This window comes from Malus domestica, chromosome 15 (assembly GCF_042453785.1).
Source record: "Malus domestica chromosome 15, GDT2T_hap1".
In the NCBI taxonomy this organism is placed as follows: domain Eukaryota; kingdom Viridiplantae; phylum Streptophyta; class Magnoliopsida; order Rosales; family Rosaceae; genus Malus; species Malus domestica.
This window is the reverse complement of record NC_091675.1, coordinates 15225164-15246605: the sequence shown is the minus strand read 5'-3', so window position 1 is coordinate 15246605 and position 21442 is coordinate 15225164. Positions and strand designations below refer to the sequence as shown.

Here is a 21442-nt window from a genome sequence, read left to right as displayed (position 1 = left end):
AATTGGCCTCCTGGTTGGAGGGAAACTCTTCTGGATTCTTGACGGTATAACGTTGACCGGTGCTCAGTAGTTTCGGGATTGGTCAAGTATGGTACAAACAAAATGTATTTGGATGTCAAATTGCTACTGCAGAAAGTGAGATTTCTCCTGGTTTTAGGCCTTAAGAAGAAAAATAATGTTCTCATTAATTGATCTAGAGTTTCAGTTTGATGGAAATTATGTGTGTTTCTTCTATGGATGTGTTATCCACACACCTCATTTTACTACTCACATACCCCTTGTTAATTTTTGTTTTTTGATATTCTTTAATTCAGTCGATCCGACGATCGCAAATTAAAAGAATGTATATGAAATAAAAAAGAGTGTGAGAATAACACAACCTCTCTTTTAATAACTGCCACATCCTTGGAAGCAATCCACATGCAAGCCCGAAAGTTATCCATCTATTAACACAAAAAAAGAAAGAAGCTTTTATTCACCGCTTCAATGGCGTTCATGCAGACCAGAAATTGTGAATGTGTGATGTTATTCCATGAAAGTGGAAATTATATATAGCTACGTGAAACACAATTGTTTCAAAGGAAAAACCCGAAGTTTAAAAACTGAATTATAATTAGTATTTTTCATGTTCACTATATTGTTATCAGACAATTGGTTACTTATTTTTGGAAAGAGTTATGCTAGAGAAACTATATTTTTAGATTGTATTTTGTAGATCACATGATGTAACAAGTTATGTTTGAATTATTTCTTTAATGATTTAAATAAGGAATTCAACCATCAATCGCCACATTATGTGGCCTATAATATATGGTTCAAACAAATGGTCTCTCTAGCATCCCTTTACTTTTTTTTTCTTTAACTTCTCTCTCTCTCTCTCTCTCTCTCTCTCTCTCTCTCTCTCTCTCTCTATATATATATATATATATCATAGTGTTCTTATCTAAACTACCTATTAATAGAATTATGTTTGGCAACTCAAACTCCAAGAAATTTACCATTCTAACCCCCTCACCATAACTAAACAAAAATAAAAAAACATCAGCAATTTAGTTTGGGGTGTGCTATCCACACACCCCTTTTACTTCTCATACACCCTTTGTTAATTTCTGTTCGTTGATCTTCTTCAATTCATCCGATCCGACGGTCGAAAACCAAAAAGGTGTGGGAGAAGTAAAAAGGGATGTGTGGATATCACATCCCTTTAGTTTACATGCCATATAAATTTTACTACTTTTTACACCAACCTCACAACTATGTAAACATAACATGCCCTATTTATGAATAAACTAGTCTCTCCGCACGCACATTTTTGCATCACGGGCGCTACATGCCCCTAAAAGTGTATTGTGTTAGTTTTTTTTTTCCATTGTAATTGTCAAGATATATTTTTAATGTATTGTGCAAAGATGAACTTTTTCTTTACCATGCACGTCCTAAAAAATTGTCATGTTTTTCATTTTCACTTTGCGTAAAGTAATGATTTAAATGTTATTCATGAAATTGTCAAACAACATGGGATTTTGGATGCAAGTTCCTACCTAAAGTCCATGAACAATAGTAAGTAGATGCAAATATAAAAAAGTGATGATGGTGAAAACATTAAGTACTCGTAGCAAAATACAAAACAACTTAAATGTCAAAATATAAAACCTATATCACAATATGTACATTATTCACAATATCCATAAAGTCTATATGTCATTGTTTCTTTTGAAAATAAAGTTTACATATTGACATCAATGCTGCAATTTCTACCCATTTGTTCATGATTGATGCTTCAAATTTTCATTGCAAATCTACAAACGATAGTGAGAAAATTAAAAATCAAATAAAAAGAGTTAATAAAGTTGTTACCTATTAGGAATCACCATAATTAGCTGGAATGAAGCAAGACTTCTTTGTATACTATATTCCGTGTAAATACACCTTGTTGGCCTACTATGGAGACATTTTTTACTAACACGGTTGTGGTTGACTTTGAGACCTCCTCGATAAAGCCACATATAATTGTCCATGACTGAAGACGTGATCTGGAAGGTAAACACCTGCATGTGGTATTGTTTAACCTTGAGATTTGTTTATAGTGATAGAGAAACTTAGTTTCACTGGAAACTGCTTTTTGGTAAGTTCAAATGGAAGCCCAGCAGTATCAGTACTTTTGAGATGGATTCTTAGTAAGAAAACTCTGGATCCGGCAATTAGAATTTCAGCATCAATAAGATATCGGTAAGAACTAAGACATAATAATCTTGTACCATTACACAATCCCAATTTCAGATCAATATTTCTTAAAAGCATGATTGGAGCACCTTTTTTCAAAGTTAACTTGTGCGAAGGAAAACCACCAAGTGAGATTGAATTCAAGAACTCTGGCTGATAAAAATTCCTTGTGTCATCCTCAACTAAATCAAATGAATACATTGTATCTTCTAAACTGATGCGAAAATTAACTTAACACACAAATTTAACCCTCTTTTGACAACTGTAGTATAAGTATAAGTAGGGATCGTTCTGGACCGGGGATTAGGAGGGCTTGCCAATAACCTCTAAACTGAATCAAAAACATAAAACTAAACTTAAAATACTTAACAAGACTCACAAGACTCAAAGCAAACTTAAAATACTCAAAATAGCTTAAACAACTAAATAAAATTAAACTAGATACTAGGAATGACTTTGGACGAAAATTGACTTTTACTTGAATCAAAACATTTAAAAACACAAATTAAAACAGATTCTAACTAATTAGACACACTAAAGTAAGGGGGGGTTGAGTTTTGGACGAAGTTGAAACAAACAAACAAGTATGAAAAACTAGACAGATTGTAAAACAAATTTGAGAAATAAGATGATGGAAGGGATAGCTAGGGGTTTTTTCTCCACACATGATATGTATGCAAACAACTCGATTTCCAGTTACTACTTCATTGAATTATGAACGACAATGTTCCAAATTAACCGTGACATAACTAGTTAACTCTCAGATTTTTCTTATTTTATTAGATTGGATGACATCATTTGACAACCCAAAACATTCTTCTAAAGTTCCCTACATGACATCATAATAAAGATACCATCAAAGATCATTACGTTTAATGAAAATCATAAGTATTGACAAAGCACTTGCAACTATGACATCATGTCACTCATGCTAGGAATTGAACTTAACGCGATCGTTTATAAGCGACCTTCACTACATGTGAATATAAGTTTGTAACGATTATGTGAAACTTTCTTATATTCTAGCAACGGATTTATGCATGCCAATTAAGTGTCGACCCTTAATTAACAAATACAAATAAGTTATCAATCAAATAGTTAAGCCAATTGCATTCACGATTCAAGAGTTCATAACTGGAATTTATCAAATTATATTGCACACATAATCATGGCTTTGAAATCACCCCTACCCAAGAGGGGTTTAGCCACTCATATTTACAACAAAATGAAAGGAAATGAATTTAAACATTAGAAACAAAAGAAAGAAAATACCTACACGCTCCAACGATCCAAGTTGGACAGCAAGCACGTCCAAGTACTTTCCTTCCCTTCCTTTGCTACGACACAAGGTGTTGGTGAGTGTTTGAAGGTTTGTTTGTATGGAGGAATGGATGTGAAGATGAATGGATGTGTTTGGATGAAGGTTGTGTTGAAATGGGAGTAAATGATCTAACCAAGTATGAACTCAATTTATGTTACACACACTTCCTTTTATAGAGGAAGTGCATGGCAATGGAGGGGAACATGAAGTGGTGTAGCAATTGAGTGCAATGATTCAATGTAATGATGCATGAAATCTGAAATGATGGAGGGAACAAGGAATGGTGTAGCAATTGAGTGCAATAATTCAATGTAATGATGCATGAAATCTGAAATAATGAAAAGGACAAGGGTGATTATGCATGGCATGGGTGGAAAGGTAAGTAAGTGGTGAATCAATGAGTGCAAGGAGGTGAAAGGATATTGTGCACATGGTAGACAAAGGAAAGGAAGTGGAATGATGCAACAATTAAGTCAATGGATGGAACATTGATGATGATGCACGACATAGGAATCCAAAGGGAGTGCAATGGTGGTGCACGGCAATGATGGAAAGGTGAATGGTGGAGTGACACCCCTTTGTGGCTGAGCTCTTTGTCCTTTTTACATTAATTCTTCTTTCTCTTTAACACATTCCTAGCCTCTTTAGTCTTCAATTTCGTCCATCCACCTTACTCCATGCATGTGCTATTCATTCCAAGCCCAAAACTGCTCCAAAATGCACGAAAATGCATCTTATTGCTTTATAAGGCCTATGGACCTACAAACACACAAAAATAGCTTAAAATATGTAATTAACTAAGAAATAACAACATAAATGCATGAGAACAAGCTAACTCAGTCGCATAAATATGCTCCTATCATAAACCTAGAAACATATTGATTATCTTTTCATTCAACATATCAACGTCTTCATTTGTAGGAGTTACCACTGCCCTTTCCACCATGTAAGTTGCATCATTTATATGATCCTCTAAGTCAGGGAAGATTTTGGCAATTAATTGATTAATGGAATGCTCACACTCCCATGGTATCTCCATGCATTCGGTAGTTTTACCAGATCATCTATAATAACATCTTTATTCCCATCACCAATACGAAGTAAAAATTCAGAAAATTCACGATCATTTATGGATCTCATGTTTTGTTTGAGTTTTAAAATCTTTACTTGTGACCAAAATGATGTTTTAACGACACTGACTTGGTTCCTTTTCGGATAACATGAAGAACTTGTCGAAAGTCTCCCCCAAATATCATTATCTTCCCCCCAAATGGTAAGTAAATATATGTTAAGTCTCTAAATGTTCGATCAAGTGCTTCAAATGCATGACGATGCGTCATTGTTGCTTCATCCCAGATAATTACCTTTGCCTTTTGTATTAGCTTTGCTAAATCAGATTGCTTCCTGATCGAACACATCGATGATGCATCGAGACTAAGTGGTATCTTGAATTTAGAATGGGTTGTCCTCCCACTAGGCAATATTGTAGCTGCTATTCTAGATGATGATGTTGTTAATATTGTATGCCCCAACCTAGGGCTGGGTCGGGCCTAATTTTGCAGGAACCAGACTGGACCAGAGTTTAAAAGAAATAGACCGGTTCGAGGTAGGTACAACTGATTTTAAAACACGAACTGGAAACAGGCCGATTTGGGTCGGGTACATGAGTCCTTTTTAAAAATAAAATAAAAAAATTTAGCATAGCTGTATTAGCAGTGGCAATGCACAGATCCAACTTCCTTGCTAGTCTCATCCCTTCCGACCTCCAATACCCCATTAACCTCGTCGTCCTCAAGAGTAGACTGCCGTAGTGTAGCCTAATTCACAGACGCAGGCACATAAAGCGTGAGAGAGTGAAAGTGACCGGGCGAGGAGAGGGAGACGAATTAAAATCAAGGGTTTTGAAGTTAAGGTCTCACAACCAAACACTCAGTGGAGCAGCCATGGACACTTAGTTGCAGCAGCAAGCCAAACTGGTGAAGAAGAATGATATTCAGGGCCAGAAGCCCAAGCCTAAGGAAGAGAAGAAAGACGACCACCAACAGCAAGTCGTCGGAAGGAGAGAGATAGTCATCTTCTTGTCGGACATCCTCGTCGCAGTCATCTTCTTGCCGTTTGCTCACCCCTATTATCACCTGCAAGAAAACCTCCATTTTAACCCACAAAACACAAAACCAGCACCAACCCATTTCATTTTTCACCAAAATTTCAGGTAAAAGTTACAAAATTTCAAGTGAAAATAAGGAACTACCTCGACCATCTTGACATTTCCAGCGCTTTCGAAGATTCCAGTGAGCTGAGCGCTATCGACGTTGAGGGGAAGGTTACCCACAAAGAGTTTGGGTTTAGGGGATGCTTCTCTGTCGTCGCTGAAGTCCTCCTCATCCTGCTCGAACTTGGACGAGACGGCAATTGAGACCGTTTTGAGGGTGTAAAGGGCTAGGGTTTTGGGGGATAGAGAAGGAAGAGCGAGGGAAGTTGTGGAGGCAATCATGGTTAGGAGAGCCAATATAAGGCAAAAGAAATGGGTATACTGAGTAATTACAAACGGGCCGGTCCGGGTAACCATTTTTCTATACTTCTAGAACTAGCCCGCCCTTAAAATTTCAAAGCCCTACCCCGCCCCGCCTTGTTTCCCTTTTTAAAAAATTAGGAATCAACATGTACCTGCCCTGAACCTTGATTACCCACCCCGACCTGCGGTTCCTATACCCGTTTGCCTACCCCTACCCCAACCTTCTCAAGCTTGCTAACAATGAGCGATATAAGTAAGTTTTTCCAATTCTACTGAGACCATCCACAAAAAAAGTTGCATTCTCCAATCGTTGAACTGCACCTATTATTGTGTTAAACGCACTTCTTTGGTCATCATTTAAACGTTCGATTGCATCAAGATCTTGTTGTGGAATACCTATGGATATTTCATCTTCAATACATCTTGTCATTCTTGAAATTGATTTAATTCCTCTTGTCATTTGGGGCAAATCAAACTCGTTTATACTCTTATTAAATTGAACCAAAAATGTGTTCAACTGACGCAAGAGTCTGTTGGTAGCAAGTGTGGGAGTTATGTTAGTTATGGAAACATAATCTTCTATCATGAATGAATAGAACTCATCCCATAACCCTCGAACACCAATTGGTGCACAGTATACCAATATGGTGACAAATAATCTTCTTAAAGCCAATGGCATTTGAATTGTGGAGGCCTCTAGCAAACATTGTCAAATACTGTCATCTCTTTCTAACAAACCTCGTTGTTCTGTTGTCTGCTTATATGTTGGATGCAAAACCCCATTAACTATTCTCAAGTTTGTGAAGGATGTTGGTCCTATAACATGATTAAGAAGAATCCGAAGGTAAATTTTTTCGCCTTCAGCATGTGAAACTGCATATATTCGCCCAATAACCTTTGTTACGATTCAATCTTTTAGACCACTTTCTTTGAGGTTGAATCCATTTGTAATGTGATGGGATCTCCATGTATAAGTACTGTCACAGTTTTGCATCCACATGATTAAGTGTGAAAAATTCAATCAACATTTGTTTGGTCAGAGAAAAGAGCAACCATTTCTGGTGGACATTGTATTAGGGGTAAAACAACTCTTCCTTTCAAGCAACACATATTCAAAGTTTCTCGAGTAAACAATCGTGCATAGCAATACATACATGTAGTTAGAGCAGGTAATTGGCAACCTAGGATACCCCGATTCTCATTATAATTTCTAGCACAATTGTGGTTTCTTCTTCCTTTGCTTTGGCGCACATGACGATTGGTTCTATTTGCATGTTCTTCTTCTGATAATTTTACATGAATATCCAACACTTGGTATAAGAATTTTGTTTGTAACTAATAATATATCTATATATAGATAGAATTATATACTAAGCTCACCATTGTGGGGAGGATTTGAGAGCATCCCATCAGATATTTGTGACCTATTCGAATGTGCCAATTGTCCTATATGAGTACGCATTCTAGCAGAAGTTTGGTCATCACGATTTGTGATATCTGACAGAACCCTTGAACTCGCGCTTTCATGCTCAATTTGTTCTAATAAATAGACCACACTATAAAATGATTAGTTAAAAATTTTGTGTTTAATATTTAATATATTTAGTTGTGAGTCTAATATTTCGTAAGACTACCACTAAAAATAACTACAGCATTAAGATCAATATGAAAGTATCGAACAAAAGAATAAAATGAGATTTCTATTTTACAAAATAGTGTTTTTAAAAATTACCTAATTTTTTAAGTGTGAAACAAATACAAATAAAGAAATTGAAATAAATACCAGGAATTTGTTGTTGTATATTATTGGGGTCGACCTCAACATCATAGTTAGCCAAATGAACTCGTTCTTGTATATTACTGGGACCTACTTGTTGCATAGTTGAAAAAAAATAGAAAGTAGATTTTTTTTTTTTGAGTTAAAGAAAAAAAGAATATGAAATAAAAACCATGAATTTCTTGTTGTATGTTACTGGGGGATGTCATAGTATGATCATCATTTAGAGTTGGAATTTGTTGTCTTTTTTCTCGTGCTATTAGACGTCGTCGAGCTAGATATCTTTGATGTTCTTCAAGACTCAATGATTGACACCATTGTCTTGCAAGACTTTGAGCATGCTCCATGGAAAAATTTATCTAAAAAATTAATAAACATAACGAACCTAAATTGAATACAAATTATGTGACATTCCACAAATACGAAAAGTCTACACATATGCCTACGAACTGGAGAAGAAAAAAACTTTTATCTACACAACACTATAATACAAAAGAACAAAATAAAATGATCACCAAATACTTTTGAAGTGTAATAATGATCAGTGCAAGAAAATGATGGGCCTATGTACATTTGCCGGTTGGTGTTAGGCCTTGGATATAATTTAGCTATAATGTTTTTTTTATATATATAAATTAACATCGTTTATAGAGTTTTTAATTTTTATGTCAACTGGGTGAGTAGAATTTTAAACTTTTTGTAATACCCCTAAATCTATCGCAAATGATAGATGTGAGCTCGACATAATATAAATTTTTTTTAGAAATGTGTAATACCATAATAAGAGGCTAAAAAGACTACCACATGAGATACATGTAAATAAATAGAAATGTATGAAAATAAATGAAGAAGAAGGGGCTGAACTTTTCCGAGAAGATTTTTGTGTAAGTACGTTTATTGGTTTGATATAAGGCATCAGTTTCGCTTCAAGTATGGATTATGACATTTTGTAGCCAAACTGTGGTTTAGATTATCGACTCCTTATGTTTAATTTGTACCCTTTAGGAGCATTTTCTATGATGTCCCGATTCGGAAATGCTCATTAATACGTTCTACTTTTGACCACATGATTGTTTGGTAGTAGTCTTCATTTTAAGTTCTGATATGCTCATGCCTCGAAAACTAATTAAGAAGCACGAAAAATTGGTTTGAGTTTGATGTCCTTCCTTTAGCTTTTGGTTTGTAAAAACACGGGGTGTTTCTAAAAAATTAGGCCAAAGTAGGTTCTTGGAGCCAATTACATTTGTGCCAATTTAAGTGACGTGCAAATTTTGGCTTTTAATTTAATTTAATACAAATTCATTTTAGGTCAGGCCATGAAAACAACATGATTTTTTTTCAATTAATGGTTGTTTAAAAATTTGTCACTTAAGGTGGAAAGAAAAAAAAGTTGTGTGTTTTCGTACACCTAACGTTAGAGTGCAATGAAACACAAAATAGGCGAGGAAATCATTCATCATATAAGAAAGAACTTCGTATAGAAGCAGGACCATCCAAATAAGATTTCAGGCAAAGAGAATGGTGATACACGAAATACATAGTTATTCTGATTGTATATAGGAATGATGGATATGTATTCGTCCATAAAAAAAATGAAAAATAGGAGAACAGTACCAACTAACAGAACCGAAGGGAGCTAATGTATTTACCCTCTATTCTTTATTTGTCCCTCTTCTTTCTGTTGCATTTATGTTGGCGTCTTCAACCGCATCATACAATCTCAGTTTCCTATTAGAAAAACAGAGGCATATATATCATATTGTCCTTACAATACCACAAAATACAGCTTTCTACATATTTGATTCTCTTTGAACACTTTATTTTACCAAAATCTGCTAAAGATGAGTTGATTAAAACTATAATTTGTTCTATTTTTGTAGACATGTATGTTGAGTTGGTTAGATTGGGAATTCCAGTTATTGGCTAGAATTTGAATGTAGAATTGTTGGCTCCCCTAATGTAGTGTTATGAGGAAAGCGATACAGATAAACTAAGTTTATGAGGATACAAATAGAATAAATATTCATTATTAAGATACGTTAATGATGTTCACGGTCTTATGTCAAAATTTGCATTTTTCTGGATAGCTCTTCGCATGTATTGGATTGCAAACTTCACCTAAATAAGCAAAAAGAAAGTTCAAGGTTAGACGTTGTAACAATCATGACTTAGTATGTCGCTACAATTGATAGACAACAAAACTTCATTGCCCATATGTGTGAGAACTAATGGCGACCATAAAAAAGGCTTTAAGTAAAGGGAACTTTAACGAAAAGCACCCGGTACTGTTCACTTTAACGAAAAACCACATTTTTACACTAAAAAGTCAATCCTGGTACTATTCACTTTACCCTTTATTTTGTCCTTATCATTAAAACTCAAAATTTTCAAGCCCTTTTCATTAGTTTTCCTTTAAGTAAAAGCAACCTATTCCCTAATATGAACCAACAAACTGCATTGCCCATTACATGCGAGAACTAATAGTGACCGTCATAAAGACTCTAATTAGAAAAGTATCATTTAAGTGTTGCGTCGTCCCATATAAACTGGGACAACATTGAACCGGACTAGTAGAAGATCACTGATTTCACTTCAGAATAGTTAAAAAAACATAAACTTATTTTTCTAAGTAATTATGCAATCAAACTCTTCTATTTACTTTCTTGCTCGCCCAAGGTATCACAAAGTGGAGCACCAGAACTGAACAAAAATAAAAAACATAAGCAATTTAGTTTGCAAGCAATATAAATTTTGTTGTTTTTTACACCAACCTTACAGCTATGTAAACATAACATGCCCTATTTAAAAAATAAATAAATAAAAAATATGCCCACGTAAGATGAAACTGTCCATCATTATCCCATTTTCTATAAATTATTTCTTTATATAAATTTAAAAACTAATCACAATCATTAATGGAAAAAAAAACTAAAAACTAAAAAAATGTAAAATTATTCACGCACATTGTATGTAGACATATGCCAATGAAAAGAAAAAGAAAGTGATTTGATATTAACTTGAATATTCTAATGTGGATGTGGATTAAAGTGCACGTTTGAGGAGTAGTTGTGCAGAGCAGGACCCAACATTTAACGAATATGTGCAGCCAACTGATAATTTCACGAAATTCGACCTTCAAAAATGTAAATGCGCTCTATTGTTCTTCAATCTCATTCACATGCAATCCATGTGTCACCCATACTTTTTATATAGAACAAAACTTATTGGATTCTCTTAGGTTTAGAATTGGTTTTTACTACCTTATGGTGAAAGCAATGACTAAAATATCGATAATATCGGTGAAATATCGCCGATATTATTGTTTTTTCAGAGAGACCGATATTTTCCCACGTATCCCACTAATTGTTGTCAAAATATCGCGATATTTTCGATAATATCGCGATATATTCGATATTATCGAAACAATCGTCGTGGCTCCGTCGTCGGAAAGGCAACCGAGGCTGCATCGTCGCAGCTGCCCAGATCTCTCTCTGCAATCCAGGCTCAGACCCAAGATTTGTGCCTCCGTCGTCGGAAATGAAAAATCTATTTTCTCCAAATCCCAAAACCCGCTCGGATTTGAATCAAACCGTTTGATGGATCCCCTTGCCTGATGGTGGTCGCCGGGAGGTGAGAAAGGGATGAGGAACGATCCACAGGTGGTGATGGTGCTCGCCGGAATGTGCGTCATTGTGGTGCTCGGCGGGTGTGGGTGTGGTGGTCTGTGCTCCGGGGGAGAAGAAACAAGGACATGAATGAGGGAGAAGGTTCGAGGGATTGAGGAAGGAGGAAACACGGGGAAGTGGGGTGTGTGTGTGTCTGTCCTCTCTGGGAAGAAGACTTGCAGAGAAGAGATGGGGGGAGAATCAGAGATGAATGAGGAGAAGAATGAGGGAGAAGGAAGTGGTCGGTGCGTGTGTGTATGTGGAAGTGGGGGGTGTGTGTGTGTGTGTGTGTTATCCGAGAAAAGAAAAAAAAATCCAAACCTGCTTTCAAAATATCCAGCCCACGTGTCAGTGATCGTGAGGTTTGGTCTTCAATATATTCACCCTGCTTTTTGAAGCTACTGGAAATGTCTTCCATTTTGTTCAATCTCTTTTCCTTTTGATTTGCTCTCTCTATCTCTTTGTCTGTCTATCCGTTTCGATTTTGATTCCATCATCTCAAAAGGCATTTTGGATGATTTTGCTTATGGACAACGTCAACCAATCTCGGATCTATATGGGTGGCATGTTAACAATTACATGCAAAACTATTTTGGGGATTTATCATTTGATGACTACTCTTCACAATACACTTACTCTACACATAGAGATGATGAAGATAGTCAAAATTTTGAACCTCATAGGAACTCTATGTGGTACTAAGTCACTTATGTATCTTACCATGCAATGTATAAAGTGTAAAATATTGTACTAATTCATTATATATAAATGATTATGGTGTGTTTAAACTTCTTTCATTAATTACTACATATTTTCTACACTCACAATGTTTGCCAGCTCGTTATATAATCAACTTAAATCAGTTAAATCCATCATGCAATGCATTTCCTTTCAATTTTTTGTGATAAACTAATAGATAATTGACTAAATAAACATTCTGCAAAGTTTCAATAAAAATTTCCAAGTTTTTCTTACAATTTCCGTGGTTTTTATTCAATTTTTATTGATATCGATAATATCCCGATATTTCCATCAAAATTTTCGTGTTTTTGAACTACCGATATTTCCGATATCATCGATATTTAATACCTTGGGTGAAAGTAACTTCAAACTTCATTGTTAAGAGCATTCATCCATGCACTCGTCATTTCATGTTCGAATTCTCCTCTTGGTAGTTTAAATGAATTTAATGCGGGTATCAAATTGTTTGTAAAAAAAAAAGAGAAGTTACTTTTGGTGTGGCTCTTTTCTTCTTATGATATGAGAGATGTTAGAGTTCAATTGTTCATCAACAATTTATGGGTGGTTGGCTAAGCATTGTTGCCAACTTGCTAGTTCAATTAAGAAATTTAAGGGTCTTAGCTAATGGGTTGGGGGCCATTTGGGCCTACAAGAATTTATTGTCTAGGACTTAGCAGGTTTACTTGTTGATGGACTCCAGCAGAATTTATTGTTAATTGGACCTGGCTGACAGTTTTGGGCCTTCTTTACCGTCACTAAAAACTACTTTCTGAAAGAAAAATAAATAAAAAAACTTCACTTTCTTATTTTGCCTACAAACTCATGAATATTTTATTCAATGGGAGAATTTGTTAGCTCAAGCTCTAATTAGGGGAGAAACTTGGACAAGGCGACCTGATTAAGGTAACTCTCACATCAAAGTGAGTTAACTTGGAGTAGGTGAAACTAAAATATAGAGAATTCCACGTTTTTGTTAGAGAATATTAAAGAATGATAGTCCGCTTCTCTACTTAAGTTTTTCTCCTAAACCAAACCATCTGAGAATAAGAACATAGTTAATCTTGCGGCCAAGTAGGCAGTAATTTTCTCTTCTACCATCGATTGCTGTGAATACATGTTTAAATAACTGAATATATAGCAAATCAAAGCAAAATCAACAAAAATAAAATGCTAAAGTACACAACTTGTATGAAGGATTTGACCAATTCATAGCTTTTGCTTCTTTAACTTTCCAAGCTCTACAAGCAGAGTCAAAATAGCCTCACATTTCTGAGGCATCAGCCTCACCAGGGTTCTTTTTCTTTGTAGAATAAACCATCCAGACATGATCAAGCTTCCTCTCCGGCCTGACCACAACTGAACCTGGAACTTCAGCGTCAAGGCAGGTCACTAACCCGTCACTCTTCTCCCCGTACCGGTGTTGGAGATGAAGTGCAGTCACAGCCATGGCAGCAGATAAAGGAATCACTATGCCCTGCTTGAATGATTACATCTGACTCTTTGTTTCCAAAGTTTGGTAGGGGGAGCCAGGGAAGTTCTGCGTGTGCTATGTGTGTCATTGTGGCAAGGACACCGGGAGCAATGCTGGCCACAGAGTGGAAAGAAATCAGAGGAATTGGCTCTGCAGGAGTTTGTGCGTCATGATGGAACTCCTTTCGCTTCTCGTATGTAAGATCCTCCAGTGCCCGAATGTCACCCTAAGAGCGAAACAGAGAGCAATGAACAAAACCACATCAAAATGATTGAAAGAAAAACATTCCATGAAGATGCATTTGGAAATTGAAAAAGGGATGCTTATTAGGAAAGGCCTTGAAAACTTAAAGCATTAGAGTGGGTTCATAAACTTCGAAAAAGGGAAAGCCTTAGATGTCCGTGTTTTGTAAAAAGTAGCTATTACCTTAATTAGCTTGCATATCAAGAGCTCCATGATCTGGCGGGTTTCATTGTCAGCAACCTGGCCTTCGCGAAGAGAACCAGAAGCCATGGGAGTGCCACCATATGGGCTTTGTACTAGTGCTAAAGCAGCAACTTTGTCTTTCAAATCACACCAGTAGATTGACAATGCAGCTGTGGCATCCACACCTCCCTTGCTGTGCCCCAGCAGCATAACACGCTTATCAGATCCCCAGTAAAGCTCCTCTATATATTGCTTGAGTTCCCATGCATTGTGTGCAACAGATGCCTGTACAAAAAACAAATGAAAAAAAGAAGACAAATATAATTTAAAAACAGATAAACATGCAGTCATTCAAAAAAAAATTTACAAGACAGATCAATCTTGGTTAACAATGATCAGTAATGAAGCATTACCTTGCTGTTATTTTTGCAATATGGCACACTAAACCCATCTTTGAAAAGAATTTCTTCGTTCCAACAAAGTATAAAGGGCCATGGATGCTAAAGAGGCCTGAAAAATCGAAGTTCCTGTAACTATAGGTGCAAATGAGCTAAATGTGGATTGAACAAGGAAAAAGCACAAGATCAAAAGTCGGTGAAAAATACATCTTCTATACATTAGTAGATAAATAAATGAGCTGGGAAGTTTGTGCTCTCCATTCCTGAAGTATACAGCATGACATACAAGCAATAAGAATATATAAACATATGAAGACTAGTAAACATGCTAACAAATTGACGACAGTTCTTAACGATCAAACCGTCTAGTGCAGCCGAGCTTATTATATTAGTTTGGTACCTAATTCCTGCAAGCAATTCCAAAATTCTTGCTGTACCATCCTCCATACCAGGCATGCCGTGAGTGCGCTGCAACCATCCAATATCATCTGATGAGCCTCGCAGTGATTTCTGTACTCGAGATGCAATGCTGACAAATGCAAAAATGAAAGTTAACCTACGAGAACCTAAAACAATGAACGACGACATGTAACTCACTCCTAGTAAAATAAAACCCAATCTGAATTAAAACTAAAAGAAACTATTTATAGACTATGGAATATAAATTCATCAGTTTGCAATTTTGTATAATTTAAATCTGCTTGTTTACCTACAAAGTCGAAGATGAGCACATCTAACGTATGCCACGGGAACTTCTGCAACAAGACATTGCCAACCTCCAGGCAAATTGTAAACCATGTGATGGCTGTACTAACCTACATCAGGATGAAGCAAAAGATTAAATACTAAAATTAATCATTCAGTTCATTTGAAACTTAAAAGTAGATGGGATCATGACGTTTTCTCATAAATTGGACCAAAGGGTATTACCCTTTAAAAATGAATGGAACAACTGCATAACTGGAATTGGTTGCTACAATTTCAGATCTAGTGTCTTCCCTGGGCTCTGAGGCTCTTTCACAGATTCCAGGGTTTCGACTGGAAGTAGAAGGTTTTGAAGAAGATGAACAACCTTCAGAAAATGAATTACAAACGCCGTGTCTCAATGAGCTTAAAAGCTGTCCAGCAGAATTGACCAGCAAATCATCTGAGTATAAATCAGCATCTCTGCGCACGAGATACTCTGCAATAACATCATTTCCAAATCCATCCATTATGTTATGAGAATATAACATTATGCATCAGTATACATGTAAGCGTAGAAAAAACTACTCGCTGATAAATTGAGCAAAGCGATGACTAATATAACTAGCCAATGTCAATGGATGGGTGAAAATGTCATCCATCGACGAATAGAATCTCAAGCTATCGAAAAGAAAACTCGTGTTCCTCATATTATCATTATAGACCTGATACACCATTACCTATATTAGCACTTCAGTTTAAACACAATGTTTGAATCAAACCTACGCAAAACTACAGATAGATGCCAAAAAGCAAACTTCAAAGAAATTAAAGCTCAATAAGTTAATTATAACTTTGTTGCTACTCTCAATATGGACCGGAAGTTGCTTCCGAGTTCAAACATGCTAATGTAGATCAAATGGCGGAATGGATTGAAGATTAAGTCGAAAAGCGCAAAAATAATAGTTACAAACTTACAATAGAGGAGATTATAAAATATACACTCACTCACAAAAAAGTAGAGAACATCTGCATTGATGCAGAATTGTAAAGTTGAAACTACTTACTGTAACAGGCATTTCTGATATTTCATTTTCAAAGAACACATGGCCCATTAGCTCTTTGAATCCTGAATTTACAACAAGAAAACTTAAAAAGGTTGGAACTTTGACACAATTAAGGTATAACAACAAAAACCCAGATGAGCAAATCAATAAACACAACAAAACAGCTCCATTCTTCCAGACAAATATCAGATAGATAGCAACTTATATGCCAAGGAGGACAATTTGAAAACCCCAGAAGCAGAAGCAGGTTCCTATTCAGACTCTGGAAGCAAAGGTACTTTATAGAGGAAAGAGTGAAGGAACAAGAATCTACAGACCCCATCTCCAAGGAAGTTTAAAGTTTAAACTTCAGTCAGCGAGTGAAGAGCTGGGACCCACCAAAGAAGACGTGGATGTCTCTCAATGATAACTCGATCAAAATTCAAAGTAGATAGCTTGGTCGTGTGTGAGAGAAGAAATATGCGGCGTGTTGGGAACGAACTCTTTGGGCTGGCGTGGAGGAGATATCTTGCGGTGTACAAAATACGCCCTGATACAATTGTCATAATACAAGTAATTGGATATTTGAAAAAAAAAAAATCTAACCATATTTATTATAATACTAAGTGCATCAAGGCATGTTCTCAGTACCCTAAAAAATTCCTCGGCATGGAGATATGTCATTGCTGAATGAACCGTGTCAGGAATCCAAGTCAAACTGTGAGTTGTATGACAACTGCGGTATTTCAAGTTTATTACGCATCCTCATCAGGTGAGAAAGTCAAAACACACAATAAACGTGATAGGACTAGGAGAAATCCACTATGTGTCTATGTTTCATGCAAGTCCTTTTCGTTTGAGCTGCCCAAGTCACTTGTGGATTGTGGTTAATTTCGAGTAATTTTTCTGTGATATCATACCATTAGGTAGGTTAATAACAAGAACGGCATAGATTGTCAGCGGTAACTTAATTAGCACGGAACACTGCCATGCTGATTTCTGTGCCATGAAAGTCCTCGTGTCTGTCACACTCTCAAACTTATCTTTGGCACTTTCGTTTGGCTTGGTGATCACTATGTATACTTAACACACAAAAGATAGCTTTCAGGTGTCTGAATTTCTTTCTTACTCGTAGTAACTAGTACGAACAGTTTGAGCTTTTGGGATTAGAAGAAAGAAATTATTTGCGAAACAGGAAAATGTGAAATATGAAAGTGAAACTGGCAAAACAGTAGAAAAACTTTACTCAGTTATTTCTTGGTGTAGCATTTAAACAGACTATTTCTACAACTTCACAGGGAGAATAAGAAGCGATCGGAAACCGCCTCATTCTATTTCATGTACTAGCATCTCCACTCTGTTCATTGGGGAATTTCAACATAACTTACCGGAGTTTTATCTGAAAAACTCGGTTGTACCAAATCGAATGAAGTGTCATGTGGAAGAGATCATACTTGAGGGGTTTAACATGCCACAGAAAATGTTTTTGGACCTTCCTGACTCCTAGTTGCAGCTGAAGATACTTCTCTTCTGGTATCGAAACAAGTATCTCTTTCAACTTCGGAATGTCTTTCTCTGCGAGAATTAAAGAGAATGCCCCCCAATCCAAAACCTCGAAAAATGGTGGCACAAAGTTGTCAGATATGATCACAGGTACACACTCGTAAAATATTGCTTCAACCACTCGCGGGCTGTTGACCTCAAAACCCTTGGGGCAGATACAGTATTTGCTGTCCTGCATGTGGTGAATGTATTTCATTTTGCTTGCAACACCCGGAGGCATTGGACCAAAGATCTTCATATCGGGGTCTTTGTCCTTCCAGTACTCTAGCAGAATTGGACGCAAGTAGCCGTGCATATTTCCTGCATAAAAGGCAAGTATCTCCCTCTGAGAAGGGGGTTTGCCTCCAAGATCTCTAAGCGGATTTCTCGCTGAACGAACATATGTTTCTGGAAGAGACACATCCCGTCCTATTTTGAAGCCAGAAGTTAGATCGGCATTGCAAAGTGCTTTGATGCAGAGTTCCATGTGGTGCCTTGTTTCATATGGAGCCTATAAAAGTCAACCTCACATGTTAGAAAGGAAGGCACGCAGAGACACGCATGTAAGAAATACATTCCTGTGGGCGGAAACAGTACCCATTTATAGACAGAACATATGGTACTCAACTTTTGCAAATGGCGCTTGGTCAGTTTAAACAAAGTCCAAAGTTAAAGACTGGCTAAGTAAACCTCGATGGCCAATATGATAGGATTCATTTTCAAGAGATTCTTGGCATTACTTCATGAATCTCAAAACCATTTGTGGAATCCCATTTTACTATCTTAGTTTCTTATCACTAATAATGAAAGCAGATGGTCACGCAGGAAAAAGTAAGAAAACTGAAAGGTGCATGTAGAGCATACCCAGTCATGGCAAGCAACAAGAAAATGATCTGCGCCACCAGTTCTGTTAAAATAAGGATACTTTGCTGAAATTGTTTCAGAATATTCCCTCAGAAATTGGCGTAGGTTTGTACGGTTGTGAGAGTTCCGTACATATAGAGCGTACTCTAGCATCCGTGAACTAAATGGCATATAAAACAGATGAGCCTTGCGTGGATCCTTCACAAGAAAGCGCTTATATCCCTTCATCAGTTTCATGAACCATCCTTCTGAAGCATATAATCCCTTGAGTATTGGTTGATGAAAGATCGGCTTTTTTCCCTCCTTGTAGATATAGATTTTCAGTGTGCGTTCCATAAGTTCATAACTCCTGAGAATGGAACAAAATGTTACTGTAAAAGGAATCACTTTCATTTAGCATTAAAAAATAAGTTACCTCTTAAATTTGATTCCAACTACCTTTTAAACATGGAAACATTTCTAAAGAGAGGAGCATAAAGTTCTGGATCATTTATTGCAATAGGAGGACGCTCGACCTGTGACTTCGCAGCTAGAATCTCCTGGTCACGTACAGAGGACCATCGTGGTTTCTACAATCAATGCAAGAAGTTAGGAACCCTAACAAATTAATTGGGGGTGATTAGATTAGCAGCAGCAATATCTTACTGGTGAATCAGAAGAAACACGCTTCCGCACTAATATACGATTCATCTCAGATATTGATGTTATCGACTTCAGTGGCAAATCACTCTTCATCTTCTTCTTTCCAGGTCTAGTCATCACTAAACCATTTTTTGAAGCCACAACAACCCTTTTCAAGGAAGTAGAACCAACAGAAGTGCTTCTATTTTCTAACAAATTCACTGCAGGTAAAATGAGTGGAGATGACGGAAAAGCAGTATCAAATTTTTTTGCTGTCACGGTTGAATTTTCTTTTGAAGCATTCACCCTAGTAATTTCAGAGTTCGGTAACACAATCTTCTCCAAATGGAAGCCATACCTAGTTTCATCAGCCTTATCCAAAACAGTAACATTTTCTCGATTCTTAATGCTGACTAATGCTAGACTTTCATTTATGACTACAACATTCTCAGACGGAAAATCATCATCTACATTTCGATCAACGTCACTTTCAAAATTATTGTCTATTCCTTTTTCTTCTAACATTAAATCAATTTCCTTATATACATCATTTCCCTTTGGTTCAGCACCCTGCCTAATTTCTCCTCCAAACATAGAAACATCAATCGAATCTGAAGTATTTACTGTTAGAGGATTGCGAACCATCATGGACTTGGCAGAAGAATGAACAGCGAGGACGCTACCTTTGACTTGCAATGTATCCTCACTGTGTGGCAATAGAGACCGAAGAGCGATTCCATAGGGAAGCAATAGCGACTGTAATGCTATATAAGTAACAGACAGTACCCCCAAAAGTAAAAGCCACCTCCGACTCCGGGATTCTATATTACATAGCTTAGGAAATTGAAATGTGCACCCCATACCAGGTACTAATACTTGCAATGCAGATAATTCAGAAGCTACCGAATCATCTTAACAACGAAAATCACTCACTTGCAAACCAAATCCTGCATAAGTTCCCACAACAACACAAATCATGCACAATCAAAATCCAACAGTGCAGTTCATTAACAGTTAGATCATAGTCCTGAAATCGGGGTCATGGCGAAAACCGAAACAAAGAGGTTGAAATTCACTAGTTATTAGCGCATTAGCCTTTCCAGAGCACTCAAAATTAATCACAGAAAATAAAGGTGAAATCTTGCTTAATAGAGCATGTTAATTAAGGTTAATTAAACACTACACACATGAACACACATAGTCAGAACTTATTAATTTAATTAAGGATAATCTCAACAATGCTAATCAGAATCCAAGCAATCCCAATGTAAAATTCAGTTACAATTGGATTAAAAGTTGCATTCCTACCAAGCATTAGCAAAAATGAAATGGTATTTCCTGTTTGGTTGCCGTGAAAATGAAAGATTTTGACTGACCTGAGAACATTAAAGCACAAAACTTGAGGCTGGATTTTCTCAGAAGCCAAAGAGAAAAACCCCAAAAACTGCGAAGTTAAAGCAAAGAACGCAAGGGCTCAACAGTGAAAACTTTGCAAGAAACACGGATTTTTCCCTTTTTTTGGAAGGAAGCAAGGAGAAGAACACGGAATTTCCAATTTGGGTTTTTGATATTTCGGAAGTCCGTCTGAAGAAGAAAGAGATAATCTCTCTCATCAGTCACACTCACAGTCATAGTCACACTCACATCCAGTTGTTATTTTAAAATATAATAATTTTTTTCTTAAATAAAAAATTACTGGTTCTACTGTGTCACTGTTCAGACTTCAGAGACTACATTATTGGTGCCTCTGGATTGAGAAACAGGATTCTCGCCGGATTTTTTTTTTTAGAAGTTTTAACAAAATATTTTCAATACAAAAAATTATATTTTTATTTTTAATTGGCATTATTTATTATACATTTAAAAATGGCTTTTTGTTAAAATAGAAGGTTTTTTGAACTTTTCGTTAATTTTTTTTTTTTGTAAGAATTTTAGAGATTTGTGAATCGTGTCTATTTATTGGACATCGTATGATTATAAATTATTTTAAATATTTTTATTTAAAATTAAACACAAACAGTACTTGATAAAATTGATCGCACAATGTACGATGAACGAACACGATTCGTGAGTCCTCAGGATCCTCACCAAAAGAATACGGAGAAGATCATGTTGGTGGAATGAGGATCCTCTCTGGATCCTCTTTGT

At 36.4% G+C, this 21442-nt stretch overlaps 2 protein-coding genes across 11 annotated transcripts; both read right to left on the bottom strand.

The window, feature by feature from the left end:
* Positions 1 to 13303: 13303 nt before the first annotated feature.
* On the bottom strand, positions 13304 to 16817 carry LOC139187719 (uncharacterized). 10 transcript variants are annotated; one of them, XM_070814806.1, is made up of 8 exons: positions 16606 to 16817; positions 16289 to 16350; positions 15468 to 15720; positions 15247 to 15352; positions 14938 to 15066; positions 14553 to 14649; positions 14140 to 14424; positions 13304 to 13939 (listed from the first exon to the last, which is right to left on the bottom strand). In XM_070814806.1, exons 7-8 carry the CDS (start codon positions 14347 to 14349, stop codon positions 13640 to 13642), a joined length of 510 nt encoding a protein of 169 aa, XP_070670907.1. In that variant the 5' UTR covers positions 14350 to 14424; positions 14553 to 14649; positions 14938 to 15066; positions 15247 to 15352; positions 15468 to 15720; positions 16289 to 16350; positions 16606 to 16817; the 3' UTR covers positions 13304 to 13639. The 10 variants fall into 10 exon arrangements, with proteins under 10 accessions (XP_070670907.1, XP_070670909.1, XP_070670910.1 ...); XM_070814808.1 differs by lacking the exon at positions 16606 to 16817 and adding an exon at positions 14745 to 14800 and having other exon boundaries at positions 16289 to 16541; XM_070814809.1 differs by lacking the exon at positions 16606 to 16817 and adding an exon at positions 14745 to 14800 and having other exon boundaries at positions 15610 to 15720; positions 16289 to 16453.
* A 671-nt stretch (positions 16818 to 17488) lies between these two features.
* On the bottom strand, positions 17489 to 21002 carry LOC103400627 (probable glycosyltransferase At3g07620). The gene is made up of 5 exons (XM_070814803.1): positions 20671 to 21002; positions 19319 to 20241; positions 19112 to 19242; positions 18674 to 19022; positions 17489 to 18320 (listed from the first exon to the last, which is right to left on the bottom strand). The coding sequence occupies exons 2-5, from the start codon at positions 20153 to 20155 to the stop codon at positions 17652 to 17654; spliced, it is 1986 nt and encodes a 661-aa protein (XP_070670904.1). The 5' UTR covers positions 20156 to 20241; positions 20671 to 21002; the 3' UTR covers positions 17489 to 17651.
* Positions 21003 to 21442: the final 440 nt, after the last annotated feature.

Coding starts and splice junctions, on each gene's coding strand:
- LOC139187719 (XM_070814806.1), bottom strand. CDS start 14,349: ATGCTGCTGGGGCACAGCAAGGGAGGTGTGGATGCCACAGCTGCATTG. Junction 13,940..14,139: donor TGATATGCAAGCTAATTAAG/GTAATAGCTACT, acceptor TTTCGCTCTTAG/GGTGACATTCGGGCACTGGA.
- LOC103400627 (XM_070814803.1), bottom strand. CDS start 20,155: ATGGGGTGCACATTTCAATTTCCTAAGCTATGTAATATAGAATCCCGG. Junction 19,243..19,318: donor GTGTTTCTTCTGATTCACCA/GTAAGATATTGC, acceptor CATTGATTGTAG/AAACCACGATGGTCCTCTGT. Junction 18,321..18,673: donor TTGTTGCTTGCCATGACTGG/GTATGCTCTACA, acceptor TGACTTTTATAG/GCTCCATATGAAACAAGGCA.